The 22,452-nt window shown below is 40.5% G+C and overlaps 1 protein-coding gene across 1 annotated transcript in view; it reads left to right on the forward strand.

Moving 5' to 3' along the window:
• Positions 1–3,506: 3,506 nt before the first annotated feature.
• Positions 3,507–22,452, forward strand: part of LOC131251842 (uncharacterized protein C630.12) — a 39,542-nt gene continuing 20,596 nt past the window's right edge. Inside the window, exons 1-7 of the mRNA XM_058252831.1 lie at positions 3,507–3,936; positions 4,201–4,263; positions 9,294–9,472; positions 16,762–16,894; positions 17,242–17,338; positions 21,981–22,040; positions 22,121–22,221. Coding sequence (XP_058108814.1) covers positions 3,811–3,936; positions 4,201–4,263; positions 9,294–9,472; positions 16,762–16,894; positions 17,242–17,338; positions 21,981–22,040; positions 22,121–22,221 — 759 coding nt within the window. The 5' untranslated portion in view covers positions 3,507–3,810. The remainder of the gene's footprint in view (positions 3,937–4,200; positions 4,264–9,293; positions 9,473–16,761; positions 16,895–17,241; positions 17,339–21,980; positions 22,041–22,120; positions 22,222–22,452) is intronic.

Raw genomic sequence — 22,452 nt, forward strand, 5'->3', positions numbered from 1 at the left:
AAGTGTTTCATGCGCGATCGTGAGATGAAGTCGCTGAGGGAGCGCAGGCGAGGGCATGCATTATTATTTCATATCATTCTTGCATTAATCAAAGTATTTAGGGATGTCTGATTGTGCTGCTTTATCATTACTGCTTGATTGGTTTGATAACATGTTAACCTTTGCTTTATTGTTCCACTGAGTTGATCACTCACTCCCACGTTACGGGACGGTGTTGTACACATCAACCAGACCCTGTTGTAGGTTCAGATGATGGCGTAGCCTGCGAGGCGGAGCCGGACTTTGAGGATGATGAGGAGGCATTCCCATACATGCAGTATTCAGGCGGGTTCTCGTAGACCGTTCTGAATCATCGGGGCTTCAGGGTTTATGCTTGTAGAGGACTACCACTCTTTTGACATTTTGTACTTTGAATCAGTACTTGTAACTATTTAACCTGACAATGAGTTCATACTTTGGGGACTTACAATGGTGTATATATATATATATATGGTCTCCCCTTATCACAGTCTTCCGCTTGTGAGAATTCAACTGTCCCTTGAGTATGATTCATTGATTTAGCTTAATCTCATTCATGTTTTATGCACTAACATGGACAACATCAAATTATCATTATATTTGTTGCATAAGTGATACGTTGGAACTCGGGAGTTGGGTACCTGCTCGACCCCTGATTTTCAGGGCGTTACATTTGTACATCTCATATGCAATATTACTATATTCTCATAGACTAATTGTTTATTATTACATATATTTGTAATCCATGTGATTGAAGCCACCTGGCTTGAAAGCCTAGGTATTATTTACCTTATTAGTTTGAATTTATAAATTGTTTTAATTAATCAATGATTTTTTAAGTGGTTTCTATTCACCCCCTTATAGGACTTAGTTGTAACCTTAAGCTCTGCCAAACTTTTAAGCATAGCATATGGTGTCGCAATAGACTATACACACAATTTCAATTTGCTCCATACAGGTGTGAGTTCGACTTGCCTCCTCGGTATTACCCAATACACGTGATTGCGAGTGATTGTGTGTATCCGTAGGGAATAGTATTGCTTCAAAAGGGGCGGGGACACCATATGCTGTAAAAAAAGTTAAAAAAAGAAGATCTACAATGGTTTATGTTTTTTCTTTTGCCAACAGTGCAATTTGTTGGATGTCGATATTGTAGTCAGTACTGACCTTATTTATTATAAAAGAATAGTATATATTAGCTATATAAGCATGCAAAGAAGCTATTTGGCTGTAAATGTTGCTAGAATAATTGAAATTTAAGTAAAAAGTGGTGGTGATTCGCTATGATAGTCAAAACGCATTAAACTTGGTGAAGAATCCAGTATTTCATGCTCGAATCAAGCATATCAATTCAGTATTACTTTTTTTTTTTTGTGATATGATAGAAGATGATCAAATTCATTGCAAAAGATTCACACCGACGATAGTGTAATAGACATGCTAGTGAAGCCTATCGCAATGAGAGGTTTGTTTGGTGCAGGGCTTTTCTTGCACTTGTTGTTACCTAGTGTTTGGTGATGTTTGGGCAACTGTTATCGGGAAGTGTTTTTCGCATTAATAAAGAATCTAGTCTTCAAGTGGAAGAATGTTATCATAGTAGATAACGTCTCATACAAAAAGATGTCTCCCACCCCCATTACACAAGTATCTTTCTCATACTTACATCAGTACATAGATGCAATACGCCAAATACTATTTCTCCTGGTACTTTGGCTCATGCACTCTCATGTAGTCTATAAAAGGAGGGTCATAGTTAGAAAGATGTATTTTGAATTTATTGTATTTGTCTTATAGGGTATTCCTTACTGTGAGATTTCTTGCAATGATGGGAGAGACATAGGGCATGTATTTCTGTTTCTCTTATTTATAGTGAGGAAAAAAGTCATGTATTACTGCTCTATGAATGAGCATATTGTCAAAACACAAATCTTTAAATTTTGTCTCTTGTTTTAGTTTGGCCATTTTGACTTTTGATTTAATTTTAGAATTTTCTATTTAGCCACATCTGCGTTGATCATGTGCAAACATTTTTCCGCAACAAATAAGGCATGTGCTTGAGTAAAGATTTAAATTGCAAAACTTATTACCGATTTGATTAAATGCATCTGGTAAAGAGAGGTAATCAACACGTGGGGCCTACATCAACAGATGGATAGCTCATATAACACAAGGTGGGCTCTTGAGGTAAAATGGATGAAATTTTCAGTATTTGCTATGACGTGAGCTAATCCAAATATGCACTTAGATGATATGAAAAATGGATATACGTTATGAATAAAACCCATACGTCACGGTGACACCTTGTAGCCTATGTACATGCCTAGCTCTGGATGGGCGACTGAACTAGGCATGAACCGACTCGACTCGTCCGACTTGTTCGGACCCAACTCGACCCAAATCAAATTGGTGAGTTGGTCCGAACCGAGTAGGCTTCGCCTAATCCGAACTCAAACCAAGTCGAGTACGAGTTATCTAGTAACTCGACCTGAAATTCGATTTGATCAGACTCGACTCGATCTGAAACCGACTCGACTCGAATTTGGGTATATATATAATAAAAAACCCTAGTTTTTAAGTATCCCTAACCTTATACCCCACACCCAACCCCACCTTGACCCGATCCCGAACTCTTTCTTCCTCCCTCATCCTCCTCTTCCAAGCCCGACAACCACCCACTACCATCACCACACTCCTCCTCCTCTCTCTCTCTCTCTCTCTCTCTCTCTCTCTCTCCTGTCCACTCCCTCCCACCCTCCTCTTCCACCCACCGCCATCACCGGATTCACCACCGTCCTATTCTCTCTCCTCTCCACTCCCTCCCACCCTCATCTCTCGATTTGAATCGGTACCAAATCGAGCCGACTCGGTACATTTTACCGGGTCGGACTCGATTCTGATTAGTCCAAGCCAGACCTGGATTCAGATCTGTACATGCATCCTGGACTCGGTACCGAGTCGAGTCGAGTCGAATTGAGCTGAGTTCGGGTCAGGCCTATTTCAAAATCAAATTGAGGTGGGTTAGCCCTAACTCGGTCCGACTCGACTAAATGCCCGGCTCTCAGTTGGCAGGGAGCAGGTTTTACCCAATTAACAACATTGTGAGCGTTAACCTTACCACATGGCCCACCTTGATGATATGCTGTATATCTATTCCGTCCATTCATTTTTCCAGTCCATTTTAGGACTCGTTTCCAAAAAACAAACACATCCAAATCTCGGGTGAACCACACCACAAGAATGATGATTGAATGCTCACCATTGAAAACTTTCCAAGCTCCACTATAAGCAGATCCGTAATGTTTATTTATCATTCAATCTGTTAATAAGGTCAAACAGAACTGGGAGAAGGTAAAATATAAATATTAGACTGATAAAAACTTTAGTGGCAAAAAAAAAAGCTTTTAATTGTAATTTATCACTTTTTCCAGTGGTGTGGTCCACCAGAGATTTGGACAAGAATAGGTTTTGGATTAACTTCCGCTGAAAAAAAATGGATGGGCTGCGTGGATATGAAAAAAATTAATCAAGGTCGGCCCCAAACGGTAGGGGTAACACCCACTTAGCTGTTACCCGGGTAAACAGCTAATCCGCTACCGGGACGGCCGTGGTAATACCCAATCCGCGTCGGAATGAGCGATGCATCCTAAAAAGACGGGAGAGTGTCCGTCATTGCTCATCGCGCGTCTGTGTGTATCTTCGACTGTCCGCATCCATACATCTACCGTCAAAGCACTGCGTCGACGGTGGTGAATAAGAGGGACCGCCGATTTTGAAACCGGGAAAAAGGAGAAGATGCAGAGCCTGTGGAAGCTGACCATCTTCCTCTGCTGCGTATGGACCATCAGCCTCCTTTACGGTGAGATGATTGCCTTTTGGATCCCGCTCTGGTCATGCTCTTGGCCTAATCCCTCCTCTTCGGTAATTCAACTCTCTCTCTCTCTCTCTCTCTCTCTCTCTCTCTCTCTCTCTCTCTATAGTTTCAAATGCCCCTTCTTTTCTATCCAAATTATACATTTTTTTCTTCTGCTGATTATATCATATTCCATTTACATTAGTTGTTTTCCATTGCAATGGCTTACTCGATTATGGATCTTTCTCCCATGATGGTCTATTTCAATTCTTCTTATTTTAGATTCAGTGGGTATTTATTCGCCACTGACATCTCTTTGCTTGCTTGTGCAGACGAGCGGTGGCGAACTAAATCCTGGCAATCGAGGGAAGGTTGCTGTTCTTGCTGATCCACAGGTCACGGCCCTTTTCGGCTTCTTTTTTCTGTTAATGTTTTCAGTGCGTTTGTTTGGATGCATCCCTAATCATTGAGTTGAGCATTCATGCTTCATCCCTGCTTGAGTTGCAGCACTGGACTTTTCAGTCCGGCCATGATATGTAGACAGACCAGTCCGCCCTGCTTCTTAGGGCCTGTTTGGATGCCTGTAAGTTGGGTAAGTGGGAAGTTACTTACAGGTAGTGTTTGGGAGAGAAAAATCACCTGTAAGTATCTTACAACCTGTAAGTCACTTACAGGCAAATCTACCAAAAAACTGCAGGGGGATGGGGGTGGGAAGTCACTTCCCTATAAGTCACTTAGGGCCTGTTTGGATGCCTGTAAGTTGGGTAAGTGGGAAGTGACTTACAGGGAAGTCACTTACAGGTGGTGTTTGGGGGAGAAAAATCACCTGTAAGTAACTTACAACCTGTAAGTCACTTACAGGCAAATCTAACAAAAAACTGCAGGGGGATGGGGGTGGGAAGTCACTTCCCTGTTAGTCACTTATAGGCTCAACGGTCAGATTTTTAAAAAGAGGGGAAGAGGGAGAAACGCACCAACCCATCAAATCTCTCTCCGTCTCTGCAATCTCTCGCTGCAGTTACTGCCTTCCGTCTCTTCTCCTCCTAAAACGGTAGGGTTTCATCTACCCTTTTTTCCTCCTTTGAAAACGGGAGTGATTTGACGTTACTCTATAAGGCACGCTGGCATCCAAACAGTCACTTATACGCACCTGCGTATTTTTTCACACGTGTCATGGGCCTCTAATCCGAACAAACCATGTGATGCAGCATCCCATGAAACCGTCAGGGACTGTGGCCTGTGTTTGGTGATCCTGTAGATCGTTTATCTGGTTGGTCTCACTGTGGCCTGTGGTTGGTGATCCTGTGATGTACTCGCAGTTTTGGTGAATCTCTTAGATTGCACAGTTAGAATGCAAGTAATTTAACGTTCTACATCAGTGTTGGTGAATCTCTTAGATCCTGAGCATCAAACTCCTCATTAGAGAATGAGAAAAACTTTGATGATAGAGTGGGATTGATGATGCGCTGGCCCTTGGAAATTACATCAGATTGCACAGTTGGAATGCAAGTAATTTAATTATTAGATTTTCTCTTAATGTTTTTAAATTTATTCTCAATGCTTAAATTGAGTTATTACTCCATATTATAGATTTTTTGAATTAGTGGGCCCACTTTTATAGCGCACTTGATGATTGGTTTAGCTTAATAATTATCTCAAATATTCATCTTGATGGGCTTAGCAAAATAACATATTTGATCCCATGTTTTTGAATATGATTATAACATTTTAGAACAATTCCCCACTCTAAGCTATGCTTGATGTGAATATACAGCTTTCTACCTGTAAGTAACTTACAGGTTATCTAAACAGAAAAAGTAACTTACCTGTAAGTGACTTACAACTTACATCCAAACAGGTTACCTATAAGTAACTTTCACCTGTAAGTCACTTACAGGTAAGTCACTTACAACTTAAAAGAACTTACAGGCATCCAAACAGGCCCTTACAGGCTCAACGGTCAGATTTTTAAAAAGAGGGGAAGAGGGAGAAACGCACCAACCCACCAAATCTCTCTCTCCGTCTCTGCAATCTCTCGCTGCAGTTACTGCCTTCCGTCTCTTCTCCTCCTAAAACGGTAGGGTTTCATCTACCCTTTTTTTCTCCTTTGAAAACGGGAGTGGTTTGACGTTACTCTATAAGGCACGCTGGCATCCAAACAGTCACTTATACGCACCTGCGTATTTTTTCACACGTGTTATGGGCCTCTAATCCGAACAGACCATGTGATGCAGCATTCCATGAAACTGTCAGGGATTGTGGCCTGTGGTTGGTGATCCTGTAGATCGTTTATTTGGTTGGTCTCACTGTGGCCTGTGGTTGGTGATCCTGTGATGTACTCGCAGTGTTGGTGAATCTCTTAGATTGCACAGTTAGAATGCAAGTAATTTAACGATCTACATTAGTGTTGGTGAATCTCTTAGATCCTGAGCATCAAACTCCTCATTGGAGAATGAGAAAAAATTTGATGATAGAGTGGGATTGATGATGCGTTGGCCCTCGGAAATTACATCAGATTGCATAGTTGGAATGCAAGTAATTTAATTATTAGATTTTCTATTAATGTTTTTAAGTTTATTCTCGATGCTTAAATTAAGTTATTACTCCATATTATAGATTTTTTGAATTCGTGGGCCCACTTTTATAACCCACTTGATGATTGGTTTAGCTTAATAATTATCTCAAATATTCATCTTGATGGGCTTAACAAAATAACATATTTGATCCCATGTTTTTTTATATGATTATAACATTTTAGAATGATTCCCCAATCTAAACTATGCTCGATGTGAATATACAGCTTTCTACCTGTAAGTAACTTACAGGTTATCCAAACAGAAAAAGTAACTTACCTGTAAGTGACTTACAACTTACATCCAAACAGGTTACCTGTAAGTAACTTTCACCTGTAAGTAAGTCACTTACAACTTAAAAGAACTTACAGGCACCCAAAAGGCCCGTAAAAAAATAAAAAATAAAAATTATTATTATTATTTGTAAGTAGCCCCAACTTTATAAAAGAAAGAAAAATAACCAGCAAAAGATGGAAAGAGAACACAAGCAGGCAGCTCGAATATTGCGCGGTTTTACCTTTTGTAATCCTCTCTTGAGGAGTGAACTAACACGAGTTTTTATTTATCTATTTAAACTAAGTTCCCAAAATAATCTGTCCCGCTGTTCCTCCCCCATTTTCTGCCTCAATTTAAAAATTTGATGACTGGACCTAAGTGCTAAGGTCATTCCATTTAAGAATTGGGTGGCAACCAGCTGTCCTCTTGACTTCTTTTTTTCTGGGCACTTGCAAACTGACCCTTTACTGTGGATGACTTGGATGCTCTCAAATTTTTTTCATGCTTTGGTATCTATCTTTAGGGAAGAAGAAAGTTTTAAGGCTCTATCTTTCTCAGCTCATGTCCTGCTGAGTGAAAACGTAAGCTAATCCATCTTCCTCTTGCACCCTTGTGCACAAATCACCTTTGGCAGTTTCTCTTCTTACCAGCGGAAGCACCTTCTATTCTGCTCAACGTTCCTGGATAATATGTAGTTGCCTTCTTTTTGTCCATCACACCTGCCAGCAGGTTCCATGTCTTCTTGCCATTGCCTACAATGTCATTTGTCACATCAATGGTCTCCATCTTGTCTATCGTTTCATGGAGAATCATCCTTCATTGGTTCGAGGGTGATCTTCTTCTTGTCATGCATGAGGCTATAGGTGTTAGTGAACCAACAATACCAAACATGTCAATCACATCCAGACAACCAACTAGGAGGTGGCAAGTGCTAGTTGGGACAAAATTACACTGCACTGATTCAGTGTAATGTTGCCATCATAAGTAGTCCACCAGACAAGGATGGGTCACTAGCAAAGTCTCATCGTTTAACCCAACAACCTAGTAAGGTGCGGTTTTTTCTCTATTTTGATCATCAACTGCTCTACCAACCTCTTGGAGAAGAGGTTTATAGTGCTGCCCCTGTCAATAATCACTGAGATGGTTTTTCCTTGGTAATCCATGCATTGAAGATGTTGGTAATTCTCAGCGGTCAAGATTAGCTGCACCAATGACTAAAGCTATTCTCCACCTATCGGCCTTCTAATTCAAGAGATCCTAACTTGTTTGCGTCCATCTTTGCTCCTTCTTTTGATGCTTCATCCTTGGCTCTCATTTCAAGCATGTTAAGGTTCTTCAACGAGCATGCAGCTGCAAGATGCCCTTTTTCACCCACATTTGTAAAAGAAAGTAACTTCTACAGTCTCTCTTGGATGTCCCTCTTGCTTCATGAGTTGCCTTAGGACCTGGAGGGTGGTCCTGTAGGTATAACCATTGGCAATCATGGCAGGATGCGCTCTTTGATTGTCTGCATGTAGCATAACAGTGCAAGGGGTGGAGGCACCCCCTTTCGACTTTGTCAAGTCAGTATGCGAGAAACTCCTAGCTATCTTTTTATTTTTGTTCCACTACTGCACTTTCCATGCTATTTGATACGCTTCATCCACACTTTCTTAAACTTGACAATCACCAACTCTCTCTTGATGTCCAATCGCAGTCCATTGCAATAACATGCTACCTGCTATTTAGCTATCTCCACGAGCTCCTATTTCGCAAACTCACATCAAATTTGTTTCAAGATTCTTGTGCGGAGCATGAAAGAGTACAATGCTGTTTTCTCAGTGATGCTTGGGAGAAATCTCTCTCTCTCTTCTTCTTCTTCCCTTTTTTTTTTTTTTTTTTTTGAAGATTAATGGGTAACCTTTATTGAGAAGCTGCTAAGACAAATATCAAAGCAACAAAAAATACATCCCAAGGATAACGCCCCCAACAACAACCGAAAATTACAACCCAAATATAACTAAGATTTCATCAATGACAACATTGTTACTTCCAGATACCCAATCTAAAGCATATCTCTTACATTGCCACATAACTTCTTCCCACGGACCTCGCTTGATGAGGAAACATCGACGATTCCATTCCCGTCAAATATCCCATAGGATAGCTAGTAAAGCAAGCTGCCATGCTGCTTGCTGCCTTTTAGGAATGGGATTGCCATGCCAAGCCCAAGATAAGTCCACAAACATTCGAGGCATGACCCGTTCGATGCCAAAAGACACCGAAAAGGAAGACCACACACGGCTCACAAAAGGGCAATGGATGAAAATGCGACCAATTGACTCTTCTTGGGGGAAGTATTTCATTCCGAAGAACAAGCGGATGCTTGAACCTCTATATCACAATCATGGAAAGTTTTGGCATGGAACCTAGAAGTTGCCATTTACTGCATGAACAATCCATATGCCTTTCTATTTAAGTATCAATTTCCTACAATTAAACTTATTTGTATGAAATTTCCTTGCATTTCACTGGAGACCCCTCGTTTTGATTTCATTCCTGCTCTTTATTCTAAAACTAATTCTCATTTGCAACAGCTTATGGACAGGACTTCCCTTGCATTGACTCCAAAATCACTTGCTCTAGAGACCATACAGTTTTATACAGATCTGTACATGAGAAGATCCTTCCATGCATCAGTATTGTCTTTCAAACCTGATTTGGTTCTTTTCTTGGGCGACCATTTTGATGGGGGGCCTTTCTTGTCAGATGAAGAGTAAGGCATGAAAAAGTTGAATTTTACTTTTAGCTATACTCTTTATGCAATAGTCAATTCTTTAAAAAGAATTTGTAAGGGTTTTGTTCCCTGTTATAGATAATTTTGGATATTCAGTCTATCTCTATTGCAGAAGTGTCCTTTCTATTACGGAGTTCTACATATTAGTCAAAATTTCTCATCTTTTTAGCTCTGGACTCTAGGATTCAAATATGTAAAATATAATTTGTCACTGATTAAGTTTGACTTTGATTTTTTTCTTTTTTCAGATTGTAAATTTCTTTTGCTTTACTCTAGTGTCACAATGACAAAAATTCCCATTCCCTATGTTTCTTTCTTCATCTGCATGGATGAATTTAGTTGTCCAAGAGATATGGAAAATGCACCATCGAATATTATATTTTGCATTTATTCATGTGGATGTGATCAACTGATCGTCTTTCAAAAGTCTTTGAAAATTGCTTAGGAAGAGTAGATTTGATTTATTAGTTCTAGAAGGGGGGCTCCCTTTGGGTGTAAGGTGGGCTCTTTCCCACCTTCCTATTCGGGGTTCCCTCTTTGCATTGGATAGCTGGTGGAGCACCTTTGGGACAAAGTGTGGAAAGATTTGAGAAGAATTTGGCTGGCTGGAAGGGCCGTTGCATGTCTCTTGGTGGGTGTATCACCCTCATTAAGGTGGTGCTATCCATCCTGCCTGTCTACTTTATGTTGCTTTTTAGATGTCTGAAAGCAGTTATTGGCCATCTTGAGAAGCTTAGGTGCAACTTCCTTTGGGTGACTCGGTGGAAAAAAAAAAAAATTCATTTGCTTGATTGAGGCAAGGTGTGTAAACTCTTTGACGAGCCAACATCTGTAGCTTGGACCCGATGAATCAAGCCCTCTTGGGCAAGTGGTGGCAGCGGTTTGGGGAGGAAAGGAATACTCTTTGGAGACAAGTTGTTCAAAGCAAATATGGTTGCTTAGTGGGGGGATGGTGGGCAAGGGAGTCTTTTAACTACAGAGCGTCGGTGGTTTGGAAAGACATCTCTAGCTTGAAGGCTAAAGTCAAGGAAGGTATCACCCTCTCTTTTGGGAATGGGGAGAGGATTTAGTTTTGGGAAGATGTGTGGAGGGGTGATTTGCCTCTTCACATCACCTTTGTGCGTATTGCTAGCCTTGCTCCGGATCGCATAATTATGGTTAATAGATGCTACAATTTTAGAGGTGGTTTGGTTGTTTGGACCCCATCTTGTCATCGTAACCTTCAAAAGCGTTCCATGGTTATCCTAAACATGTCCTATGTGCAAAGCCGATGCCAAGATGGTGAACCATCTTTTCATTCATTGCCCCTTTGCCAGCATTATATGGGCCTCTATTCTCAATAAGTTTCATATGGTTTGGACCATGCTTTCCGATGTGGGAGATCTCCTAATGGCTTGGCATGATGTTGCTCTCCATAAAAAGTCTCAAGTTGTGTAGAGGCTTAGTCTTCACGCTGGCACGTGGTCGATTTGACGTGAGTGGAATGATAGATGCTTTCGTAATGTAAGGGGGTGGAGTGGGTCGCTACTAATGTGTTGCTCTCTACTGTTGAGTGGGCAATGAGCAAGGGTTGGATGGGGCAGTTGTAACCTTTCCTCCATTTTGTTTTCCCTTTGTCTGTTTGCTTGTTTTCTTTCTTTGTTTATGTAGTCTTTGGCGCTTCCTCAACGCTTTTTAATGAAGCTTGTTGTTATCTTTCAAAAAAAAAAAACAAAAACGGTTAGGTAGGTTGATTTACTTCAAGATTTGGAGAACTCCTAGTTGTTTTGAGCTGGACATTACTACTGAACTGGTAGGACTTGGATCAAAGGTGGTGAGAGGGATATGGAGGTTTGTTTGATAGGGCCTTAGGAATGATTGGCAAAACATGATGTGTAAAGCTGATTCCAAATGACTGGGACAAATCTGTGATGATGATGGAAATAAGGTTCCAAATATTGGTACCAGATGGCGTATTGGCCAGTCCAAATCAGCACAATACAGGGCATATCGACCCTTAATAAACCACATCAGTGTGGGTTTTCTTCTTCTTCTTCTTCTTTTTGATAGAAAATGTAGTAAAAATCAGTAGAAGGAAAAACAAGGGAAACACAAGAGGGAGATAGTGTGCTTTTGGGATGATGTTTGGATAGGAGAGACCCTGCTTCATGTGGTGTTCCCTTGGATAGCTAGGCTATCCCTGTAGGCATACATCTTTGTTGCCCGTTGCTTTTTCTCTTCCGGTGCGGACGGCGTGTGGGCTCAAGGGTGGTCTGTAACGGTAATGGTGGCCGTAACGGCTACTACCATTACCTTTACGATACGGGTCGTAACGGCTGTTATGGTCCCCGTAATAGCCATTACGGTCCCGTAACAGCCATTACGGTCTCTCTCTCTCTCTATTGGAAAAAAAATCTTGAAAACCTATATTTGCCTCGTAATATTGATTAAAAAGTATGAAAAACTTGTATATTCCCCATAACAAACAATTACGGGGTTGTTATGGCCTTTATAGGGGACGTAACTTGCTGTTACCAGCAATTACGGGTCATTTTTTTCCATAATGGTTGTTACGGCTGTCACGACCAGTGTTCGAATTGTCGGTATCGTTACAAGTTTCGCTGGCTGGAGATAAAGATATAATATCGTTATCGCCGCTAATATCGCCGCTAACCGGAAATGCAGGGAAAAGGGGGGAAACATGGAGAAAATGGTGGATTTTTTTAGTGAAACTTTAGGACATGCCTAAATACACATATTTACATATTCAGGAATGAAAAAAATTACAAAAAGAATGCATTAAATTAGAAGTTCCCATTTAATGGGGGCCAAAAGGCATTCGTTCTCGTAAGATATCACTCAAATAGTAACCAAAATGAGTTTATATAATACAAATGCAACTGGCATACAGTAATTAAGACATGTAAAAGAAAATGAACTCAAAGATGTCAAATCAAGATGGATTAGATTATTCAATCAGTGTGGTATTTGATACTCTGGCTACGTATGACACTTGATACCTAGCATTTGAAAATGGTACATGTGGCAAATTCTAATATAATCTAAACCGTGTTTTTGCTTCATCAAGATCTATGTAACCTAATCAAGAGGTTGGATGACAAAAAAAAAAAAAAAACCCATTACAATGGCCCTATGAAGTTTTTAATGGTGGACATTTAATCACCATTGTTTCCCTTAATGTGATCCACCTTAGATGCAGTCATGCAGATCTGTCTCATTTTGGACTCATGTCTTAAAATTATCTATTAAAATAAATGGACGACATTGATAAAATATTTATCATTATGATGGCCCCACATAACATCGACCCATCAATCCATGGATACAAATAAGTGACATGTGGTGCTGTATAAATCAGTACGCTTATCGTACTAAGTCAACTGTGTGGGGCTCATTGTGATTTATGTATTTTATCCGCCCCATCCATCCATTTTACAAGATAATTTTAAGACTTAATCCCAAAGATGAAGCATATCTAATGCTCAAATGGACCACACCACATGAAACAATGTGAATTGAACATGCCTACCATTGAAAAATCATTAGGGGCCACAAAAGTTTTGGATCCATGTCATTTTTGTATTTTACCTTCATCCATCTCCATGTGATCTTATGAACAACTTCGATGACAAATAAACACCACTGTGGGCCATAGCGCCTAGGAAGGTTTCAACGGTAGGAATCATTGTCCCCACTGCCTTGGCGGTGTGGTCCACCCTAACTTTGGATCTGCCTCATTTTTGGGTTCACTACCTAAAATGATCTCCCTAATTGGATGGATGATGTGGATATAACACATACATCGTGGTGGGGTCCACAGAACTTGGTGACATCTAAACGCTGGCACTCGCACACGAGGCTAAAAGGAAGCTACCGAGTAACTCATAGGCTAAGCATACTGAGTAAACTCTGTGGGGTCCACCGTGATTTATGTATTTTATCCACTCCGTCCATCCATTTTAATAGATAATTTTTGGGCTTGAGCCTAAAAATGAAGTATGTCCAAACCTCAAGTGGAACACACAATGGGAAACAGTGTGAATTGAACATCTACCGTTGAAAATTTCTTGGGGGCCACAGAAGTTTTGGATTAAGCTTGTATTTGTGTTTTCTCTTCATCCATGTCTGTGTTATCTTATGAACAGGTTGGATGAGAAATAAACATCATTGTGGGCCCAAGAAATGTTTCAACGGTGGATGTTATTATTCCAACTGTTTCCAATGGTATGGTCCACTTGATCTTTGGGTATGCTTAAATTTTGGTCTCAACCCCTAAAATAAGATGGAAAAATGGATGGACGGCGTGGATAGACCAAATACATTGACGGTGGGCCTAATAGAGTTTACTCAGTACGGTAAGAGCGTGCTGAGTAACCAGTACGCAATCTGATTTCCCGGATGCGGATTAGATACTGACCGGTTGAGTAGTGAGACTCCTACATGTCACCAAGTTTTGTGGACCCCACTATGATGTACGTGTTGTATCCACAACGTCCATTCATTTGGAGATATTATTTTAAGGCATTACTCAGAGAACGAGGCAAATCCAAAGCTTTAGTGGACCCCACCAAAGTAAACAGCGGGAAGATTGATGTACACCGTTGAAACCTCCCCAAGGCCCCCCATGATGTTTTATCGAAATCTAACCTGTTCAAAAGTTAACAAAAACATTAAAGAAGGGAAAACACAAATATTAGCTTGATCGAAAACTTTTGTGGCCTTTAGATGTTTTTAATGGAGGTGTCACTCTCCCCACTGTTTTCTGTCGTGGGGTCCACTGGAGCTTTGGATGTAACTCATTCTCTGGATCGTATGCTAAAATGATCTCTCCAGATGGATGGACGGCGTGGATGCAAAACATACATCATGGTTGGGCCCACATAACTTGGTGACGTCACTTCAGTAGCAGTCTTGCTACTCAACTTGTCAATAGCCGATCCGCGCCCATAAAAACCCATCGCGCTATTTTCGAAACGAAAGAGGGTTTCGGAAGAGAACCTTCGAAACCCTAAAATTTCGAAAGAAAGTCTCTCCGAATCACTAATCTTCAACAGATTCTTCACCGAAATCATCTTTAGGTTTGGAATTTTTGAGTATTCGAAGAAAAAAAGTGGAAAGTAGAGATTGGATGGCACTTGCGGCACACTGATCAATCAATTGGCCCACCGCAATTTCCGTTCACCCATCATCTTCTACGATTGGCCCTCCTCTTCTACAGGTACGGAAATCCGCAAGTTTCCCCATTTTTTTCCTTTTTTTGGGGATATTTTTCGTATTTACGCAACGCTTCGATGTTATCGGTCCTTTTTATCGCTGAAAATGGGTTGTTCGCTACGGTTATCCTGCGATTTCTCGCTGACAACTGGACTTTTCGCAAAAAATCAATAAAATCGCTGAAAAATCGGTGATATTTGGAAGAGAAATGAAAAAGGGAGTTTCGGTGTCGGAACTCCAGCGATACCGAAATTATCGGCGATAATTCGATAATATCGCCGATAATTTAAACACTGGTCACGACCATGTAATGTGTAATGGTTGCCACCGTTACCTTTACGTAACGGCCTTTATGGCCCCGTAACGGCCTTTATGGCACACCATGTGTGGGCTCCACCATGCAAAAAGAACTTGACGGATGAGTTGGACGACTTCATCCAATGTCTATCTTGGCTTCAAGGAATTTGTCCCTATATTGGTATTAAGGATGAGCAGGTGCGGTGCAAAGACAATTCTGAAAAATTCTCTGTCCTATCCTTCTATGGCCTGCTCTCTCACCCCTAGGGGGAAGCGCGGTGCCACCATACTGCCTTTATGTGGCTCTACGGATCTCCTTCCAAGGTTGTGCCTTCACCTGGCTGGTGGCAAGGAATAGGGTGATCACAATTGACAATCTTTGAAAGAGGTCAATGATTATTATCAACGCTTGTAGCTTATGATTGCAAGAAGCTGAATCAGTCAATCATTTATTCATCCCTTGCCCGTTTGCTTGAGTAGTGCTTGAGGGCTTCTTCGCACTCTTCAAAGTCTCTTGGGTTTTTCCAGGGACCATCGAGGCTTTGTTCCTTGTGTGGCACGAGGGAGGTCTGGGAGGAGGAGCAAAAAAGTGGAGATGGAATAGCTGATGCTTTCGGAATGTTTGTGAGTCAGCTTTGGAGGTCTCAAGAAGGGCGGGTTTTGTTGGGTGTTTTGGTGTAGGGGGTTGTTTTCCTTTTCATTTGAGTTTGAGCTCTTTGTATAGTTCCTTTGGGCTTTTCTTAATAATATGTGATTACCTTTCAAAAAAAAGAGTAAGAGACAAGTGGATTATGGACTATGAACTCCGACGATTATTGAGCTTTTCAGCCCTTCTAATCGAACTCACACTTGTTTAAGTTTTGTGTGTCTGAGTTGAGTCCAGCAAAGCTGAGGAAGCAACAAGCTAGATGGACGGAGCTCTGATATCGGGAAGAAGGATATCCACAGCTTCAATACTGGAGCAGAACATGGAAGCAGGTGTTCCAGAAGCTGAAGGTCAACAGAAAGGGAGGGACATTGGAACCTTTGGATCTGGCTGAGGTAAGTACGTGGGGTAAATCAAGAACAGGGCAAGAAGACTTTCTACAAAGTCATCCAAGGGGAGAAACTAGGGGAAAATATTAACGGAGCCATGGGAAATGGAGAGCAAATGGCGTCTCAAGGGTATTGCAGAATAGGAGAGTAGGCGATTGTTAAAGTGGCACCAGAAGTTGTGTACAACTATGGGAGATCCCTGGATGGGAACGCTACTATCGAAGGTGCAAGAATGACTTCCAAGTAAAAGGGGGATTGGTGGAGCAAGACTTGGTACTGAGGGAGATCAACAACTCTGTGTGGATCTCACTCAATCCAAATTATGACATTATAAGAGTTTTATATACAAATAAGTTCATAGGAGATGGCACGGTTCAACAAAGGGTTGAACTGGTCTTCTTTGGGGTTGGAGATCACGTGGGTTTAAGTATGGTGATGTCCATTGGCGTTTTGGGTACTGGAGGTGATGCTATTCATGCAAATGATAGGGTCCAGTATGATGCAGGACCGATGCATGAACTAAGTAATGTGTGAGATGAAATACCCGAATTAAGATATTTAACAAAAAAACACAATCGTCATTATATTCATCACAAATATCATGAAAATCAAAAGAAATTCATGCATCATTGATTTTCCCTTCTTGTTTCTAGAATTTCACGAAAGTTGGTGTATCAGTTCTGTGTAAGTTTTTGAATTCTTTGCGTTCATTATTTTAATAGGTGGCAGGAATCCTTGAGGCGCTTTAGACACATCTTTAATCTGAATCAAGGAAGTATTGCAGACGTCAAAGTGCAGTATCTATCTGGAAACCATGATATTGGCTATGCAGGTTTTCATTCTCTTCATCCACAGGTATTTCAATATGCTTCACTGGACAATTCCAAATTTTGTTTTCGTACAACTTTCCGCAGAGGTTTCTCGCTAGTCTCTTATTTATTCGTTGCAGAATGCTATTTCCGAAAATTTCGCTAAACAGATTCCTTTCATCACTGGTCAATAGTTGTGTGGAGCATTTGTTGTTGAGTTCATGATACCCCTTTAGCATCTCTATCTGAAGAATTTTGGTCTAATTGAATCTTATTCCAGTCTTCAATGTCACGAGTATTCAGCAAAATGTTTTGGCCTAACTTCTATGGGATTTTGTTCTGTGATATTGTTCACTGTTTCGAGTTTATTGATTTGGACTTTCTGTTATACAGGTGATCAGCCGCTATGAAAAGGAATTTGGGGAAAGAAACTATCGCTTCACTATTGCAGGGGTCGAGTTCATTGTTGTTGATGCCCAAACCCTTGATGGTAAATGAAGCAACCCATACTTGTTTGCCTGTGATGTTTGCTGCCAGTGCTGTGTGACGTAATCAAGTCCTCTCCATGAATTTTGGGGCCTGTTTGGATGCCAATTTAATATATTTCTTTTTTTTTAATCAGTTCCTTAATATGGTTACTGCCACTTGTTTGCTTGCTTGGTTACTCTATAATTATATTTTGCTGTTCATTCCATAAAGTACCTTGATAAGACTGGTTGACAGAGGAATCTGTTACCTGAAAAAAGAATCTTGCATGATTGGTGTGATTCCTATGTTCCCAAACCCCTTGCCCTGATAGTTCTGTTAGTTGTTGTTTTTTCATCTCAAGAAGGTGAAGTGGTTTGGGTTCCTTTATGATGCAGGGATCTTCTCAAGAATGAGCTTTAAGAGTTGGTCTCTTTTGAATCAATTGTCGGGGGTTTCTCTTTTGGGAGGAGTTGACTCGGTTAGATTGTTGGAGGTGAAGTTGGGGAATTTTTCAGTGAAATTCCTCCTCTTTGTGCCAGCTGGTTCTAGTGGTGGTGCTAAAGCACACACGTTCTTCCTTTGGACCTATGGGGCTCCATCTAAGGTGGCGGCCTTCATATGGCTTGTGTGATGGAATAGGGTGTTAATGATTAATAGCTTGAGAAAGGGGGTCTTGTCATCATTAGTGCTTGCCCATTGTGTTGGCAAGATGAGGAGTTGATGAATCATCTTTTTATGCACTGCCCATTCTATAGGGAAGCTTAGGTTAGATTTTTCGGGCTCTTCGGTGTTTTGTGGGTTATGCCAAGATTGATTGCTGATTTCTTCAGGCAGTGGCATATAGGTGGTCATGGTAAGGGTGGTTTCTAGGTGTGGATCTCTCCTACCCAGGCTTTGAGGGCTATGGGGGGAAGCGAAATAACAGGTGCTTTCGGAATTTGTGTGGCAGTCTAAGAGGTGCCTTTGAAAAAAAAGAGCAAAATCTTTAGTGTTGGAATGGGCAATGGCTGCGCATACAATTGAAGCCTATTGTTTGAGCAGGTTGTGGTGTGGGTTGTTTGCTCAGGGTTTCTTTTCTTTTCGTTTCTTTTATGTTTTCTTTGTATTCTTTTGGCTTTGCCACCCCATTAATAAATTGTCATCTTTCAAAAAAAGAAAAAAAGAAAAAAGAAAAGAAAAGACTTGATGACCTATGGTTTAGCTGAGGATACGGTTCTTAACATAATGGAATGGTGGAACAAGATTCATTTGGTCGACCCCAATTAATTGGGATAAGGATTACATGATGATGATGGTGATGATTCGTATTAACAGTTCACATACAACTAGATGCATACAAATTCTTTTTTTCCTTTTATCAATGTGGAAGTATTATATGCTATTGTTCTTTGTCAAAGAGAAGATGGACCTGAATCAAACAAGTTTGGAGTTTCATCATCATTACTTTTCAAATTTTTTATTTTTTTAAAAAAAAACATCATCTTTTTTTGAAGATTGAAAATGAATATAATAATAAAGGAGCAATGCTCCAAGACGGAACAACAAAACAAAGCAAACAAACAAAAACCAACAAGAAAACTAAAAAAATATACAACTCAAGGCCAAAGACACCAGGGAGGCAACCACACTATCCCATAATTAGAGGAATAATGGATTTATCTATGAGGTTTAGACGATCGACCATTCCTTGAGGTCCCGGATAATCTGATTGACACCGCAGGTGAAGAGGTGGAGATATCCCGAAAACATTGATTGTTCCTTTCTTGCTAGAGAGCCCAAAGAGAAGTCATAACTGGCAAACTCCAAATAGCCTTGGAATCTTTCTCGAGACAGAGATCATGTTTATGAAAGGCTGGGAATCAAGATAGGCATCACCCAATGGATGCAGAATCTTCGAGATGGCTGACCAAACTTTTGAGGCAAAAGGGCAATGAAGGAATAAATGGGGATGGATTCCGCATTGCCAAGGCATAGAAGGCACATGTTCAGAAGGATTAAACCACGATGCTGAAGGTTGTCGGCCATTAAGGTGTGCCCGTGAGCTAGAAGCCAAACGAATGTAGCAACCTTAGGGGGAGCTTTATAGACCCAGAGGAAGGAAGGGAACACCATTCCTTGATTTGATGAGGATCCATAGATGAGGTTGAAGGATTTGGTGGTAAATCTCCCCGATTAATTTGGGGTTGGCTACATGAATCATGTCACACCATTTCACTCTATCAAGGGCCATAACTTTAGTTGGACCATAACCCATCAAGTCTTTTCTTACAACCTCCATCCACGTCCTTTTGGGCCTCCACCTTGCCCTTAGGCCTTCAACTTGTACCAACTCACTTCTCCTTACTGGTGTGGTTCTTGTTCTCCGTTGCAAATGACCAAATCATCTAAGTCTATGTTCCCTTATCTTATTACCTACTGGTACTACTACTAGGTTCACTTGAATGCGTTAATTTCTAATTCTATCCTTCCTTGTCTAGCCACTCATACATCTCAACATCCTCATTGCAGCTACACTATCTTAACTGCACAACATTTTGTCCCATAAAGCATGGCTGGTTTATAGTGTTCCTATAAAATTTCCTTTTAGTTTAAGTGGTACACGACGATCACATAAAACTCTAGAGGCACATATCCATTTCTTCCACTTAGCTTGAATTATATGGGTAACATCCTTCTCAGTCTCTCCAGTCATGAATTATTGACCCAAGGTATCGAAAGTGGTCATTTTGGGAAACTTCTTGGCTGGCAATCTTTTCTAATTCCTCATTTTTGCTCCTATTTTTACTAAAATTGCACTCCGTATACTCTGTGTTGGTCTGACTAATTTTAAATCCTTTAGATTCTAAAGCATCCCTTCATTAATCTAGTTTTGTGTTTTCCCCTTCCCTTGTCTTGTCAATCAAAACTATGTCATCTGCAAACAACATACACCATGGATATCACGACCTTAAGGTTGAACAAGTTTGAACAATCAAAACAAGAAAATATCGGCTAAGCACCAATAAAGGTCTGGATCGATCATAAATTAAATTCCAAAATTCTTGCCAATATCACAATCTTGAGGTCATTTCTTCAATCTCAGATTACCTACCAGAAAAGAGGCACTCTAAGGGCCCATTCACACGGCATTTTAGAACCGTCTTGCAGCAACTCCTTCTGTACACTCAGGACATTAGTGTCATGATTGTGTTGCTGGATTAAGGAAAAATGCCTGAGAAATACTGAAAACCCCACTGCTTTGGGGAAGAAAACCATTTTGGTCACTGGACATTTTGCATCAGGTTACACATGCTAATGTGACATAGACAGAGATCTGATCTGAACCATTCTTTACATGGGTCCTGCCATTGCGATTCCATTTCCCCAAATTCACACTGATGCACTATTTAGATGGACCACAAATGCACAAGAAATCTGAAACCCAAACCCCTTGACCCTCTGTATTTAATTTATAATTGTAAATCAACTGAGAGTGCATCCAAACTGGCCTTTAATAAGGACATAGTTCGTGATCCACATGACATCCTATCAGCCATATATACTACCTTATCTACTGAATCATTCTTTCAAGGACATGGTTGTTTGCCCAGTTTCTATTGTATTTTCTTCATTATATTATTGTAGGGTTTGTAGATAAACCTTATCAGGAACTTGGTTTCTTATGTGAGGAACAATGATACCAACTACTTAGGCTTCTGGTGGCTTTTTTGTTTTCTTTTATGGTCATTTTCTATCCATGTAGTACGTGTGCTTCATCTCTCTATATATATTGAAGCATGCATCTGATCCAGACCACCTGTTCCTTGTCGAACCATGGTGGATGGGTCATGGACCAAAACTTGCAGCTTTTGATAATCCTGATTATATTCCTGATCACCTGCAAATATTCAGTTAAAATAGATATGAGTGGAGCAACGGTCCATATTTGAGGAGATGTTCTGCTAGATGGACTACTAGGGCCATGGTTAATAAAATGTTCAGATCATGCCCCTTCCATGGTGGAGCCCTGTAGATGGAGGGTCAGATCCCTGTACAGACAGTCCGAATTGTGCAGGGAGATAGAGTGGTGATTGTACTTGGAAGAGACTTATTTTATACTTGACATCTCCATAATATCTCGACGATGGAAACTGTTTTATAATTCTTTTCATCCATGTATGCTGATTTTGTGACCTTAGAATATGAATGCAAATAATCAGAATGTTAGAATGGTATTATATTTGTTCTAGAAAGATAATTGGTAATTAAAAATCTTAAAAAGCATATTAATATCTACAAATGTACACAAAAATACAGCATTCAGAAAAAAAGAGGGAGAACCTAAAGAATTACTACAAGGACCTAAATAATTAGTCTTTCGATAATGCACGTCTCATGTGTTGAACATGTTCTGATTTAGCATGCCTGGGATTCATTGTAAACATATGAAAGCAGCAGCCCCCCGTTAAGGAATTGAAACTTTATAAGGCTGTAGGTGCTTAGCCATATCTTTTGTTTCAATAATGCTTATATGGGATTGGATGCTTTTACGTGCGCTACCTTGCACTTCACACTCTCTCTTTTTCTTTTTTGCTTTTTTCCTTTTCTTTTCTTTTTTCTGAGAGGTACTTCTTGGTACTTTGCCTGATCAAATGAATTGAAGGAATTGAGTCTGGACTCTGCAGGAACTACAGAGAGTGATCTGACTTCCACAACCTGGCATTTCATAAAAAATGTATCGATGGGTATGTGATGTTGGTCATTATTGATATGCTAGTTGACTGTTTCCCACACAATTCTCATCAGTCTATTCTCTTCCATTTAGATGTTACATCAGGTCCACGGGTTTTGTTGACACATATTCCACTATATCGGCCTGATGGAACTCCCTGTGGTCCATACCGTTCTTCCCCCATTATCAACCAGGTATTCTTCTTGTTTATATCTTCTTTGTAGCAGTTAACTCTCCTCTTTCATAAAAATTACATTGTCTTCCATTACTTTCATCATCATATCCGCCATCGTCATCACTGTCATCCTCATAGCCTTGTCCCAGCTATTTATGTCAACTTTACGAACCACGTTTCTGCAAAAATTCCTAAAGCCCTATTTTGGCAAGTGAAAAGCCTTTTTAGCCCTTCTCAGCCTAGATTCTAG

This window comes from Magnolia sinica, chromosome 7, assembly GCF_029962835.1.
Source record: "Magnolia sinica isolate HGM2019 chromosome 7, MsV1, whole genome shotgun sequence".
NCBI classification, from domain to species: Eukaryota; Viridiplantae; Streptophyta; class Magnoliopsida; order Magnoliales; family Magnoliaceae; genus Magnolia; species Magnolia sinica.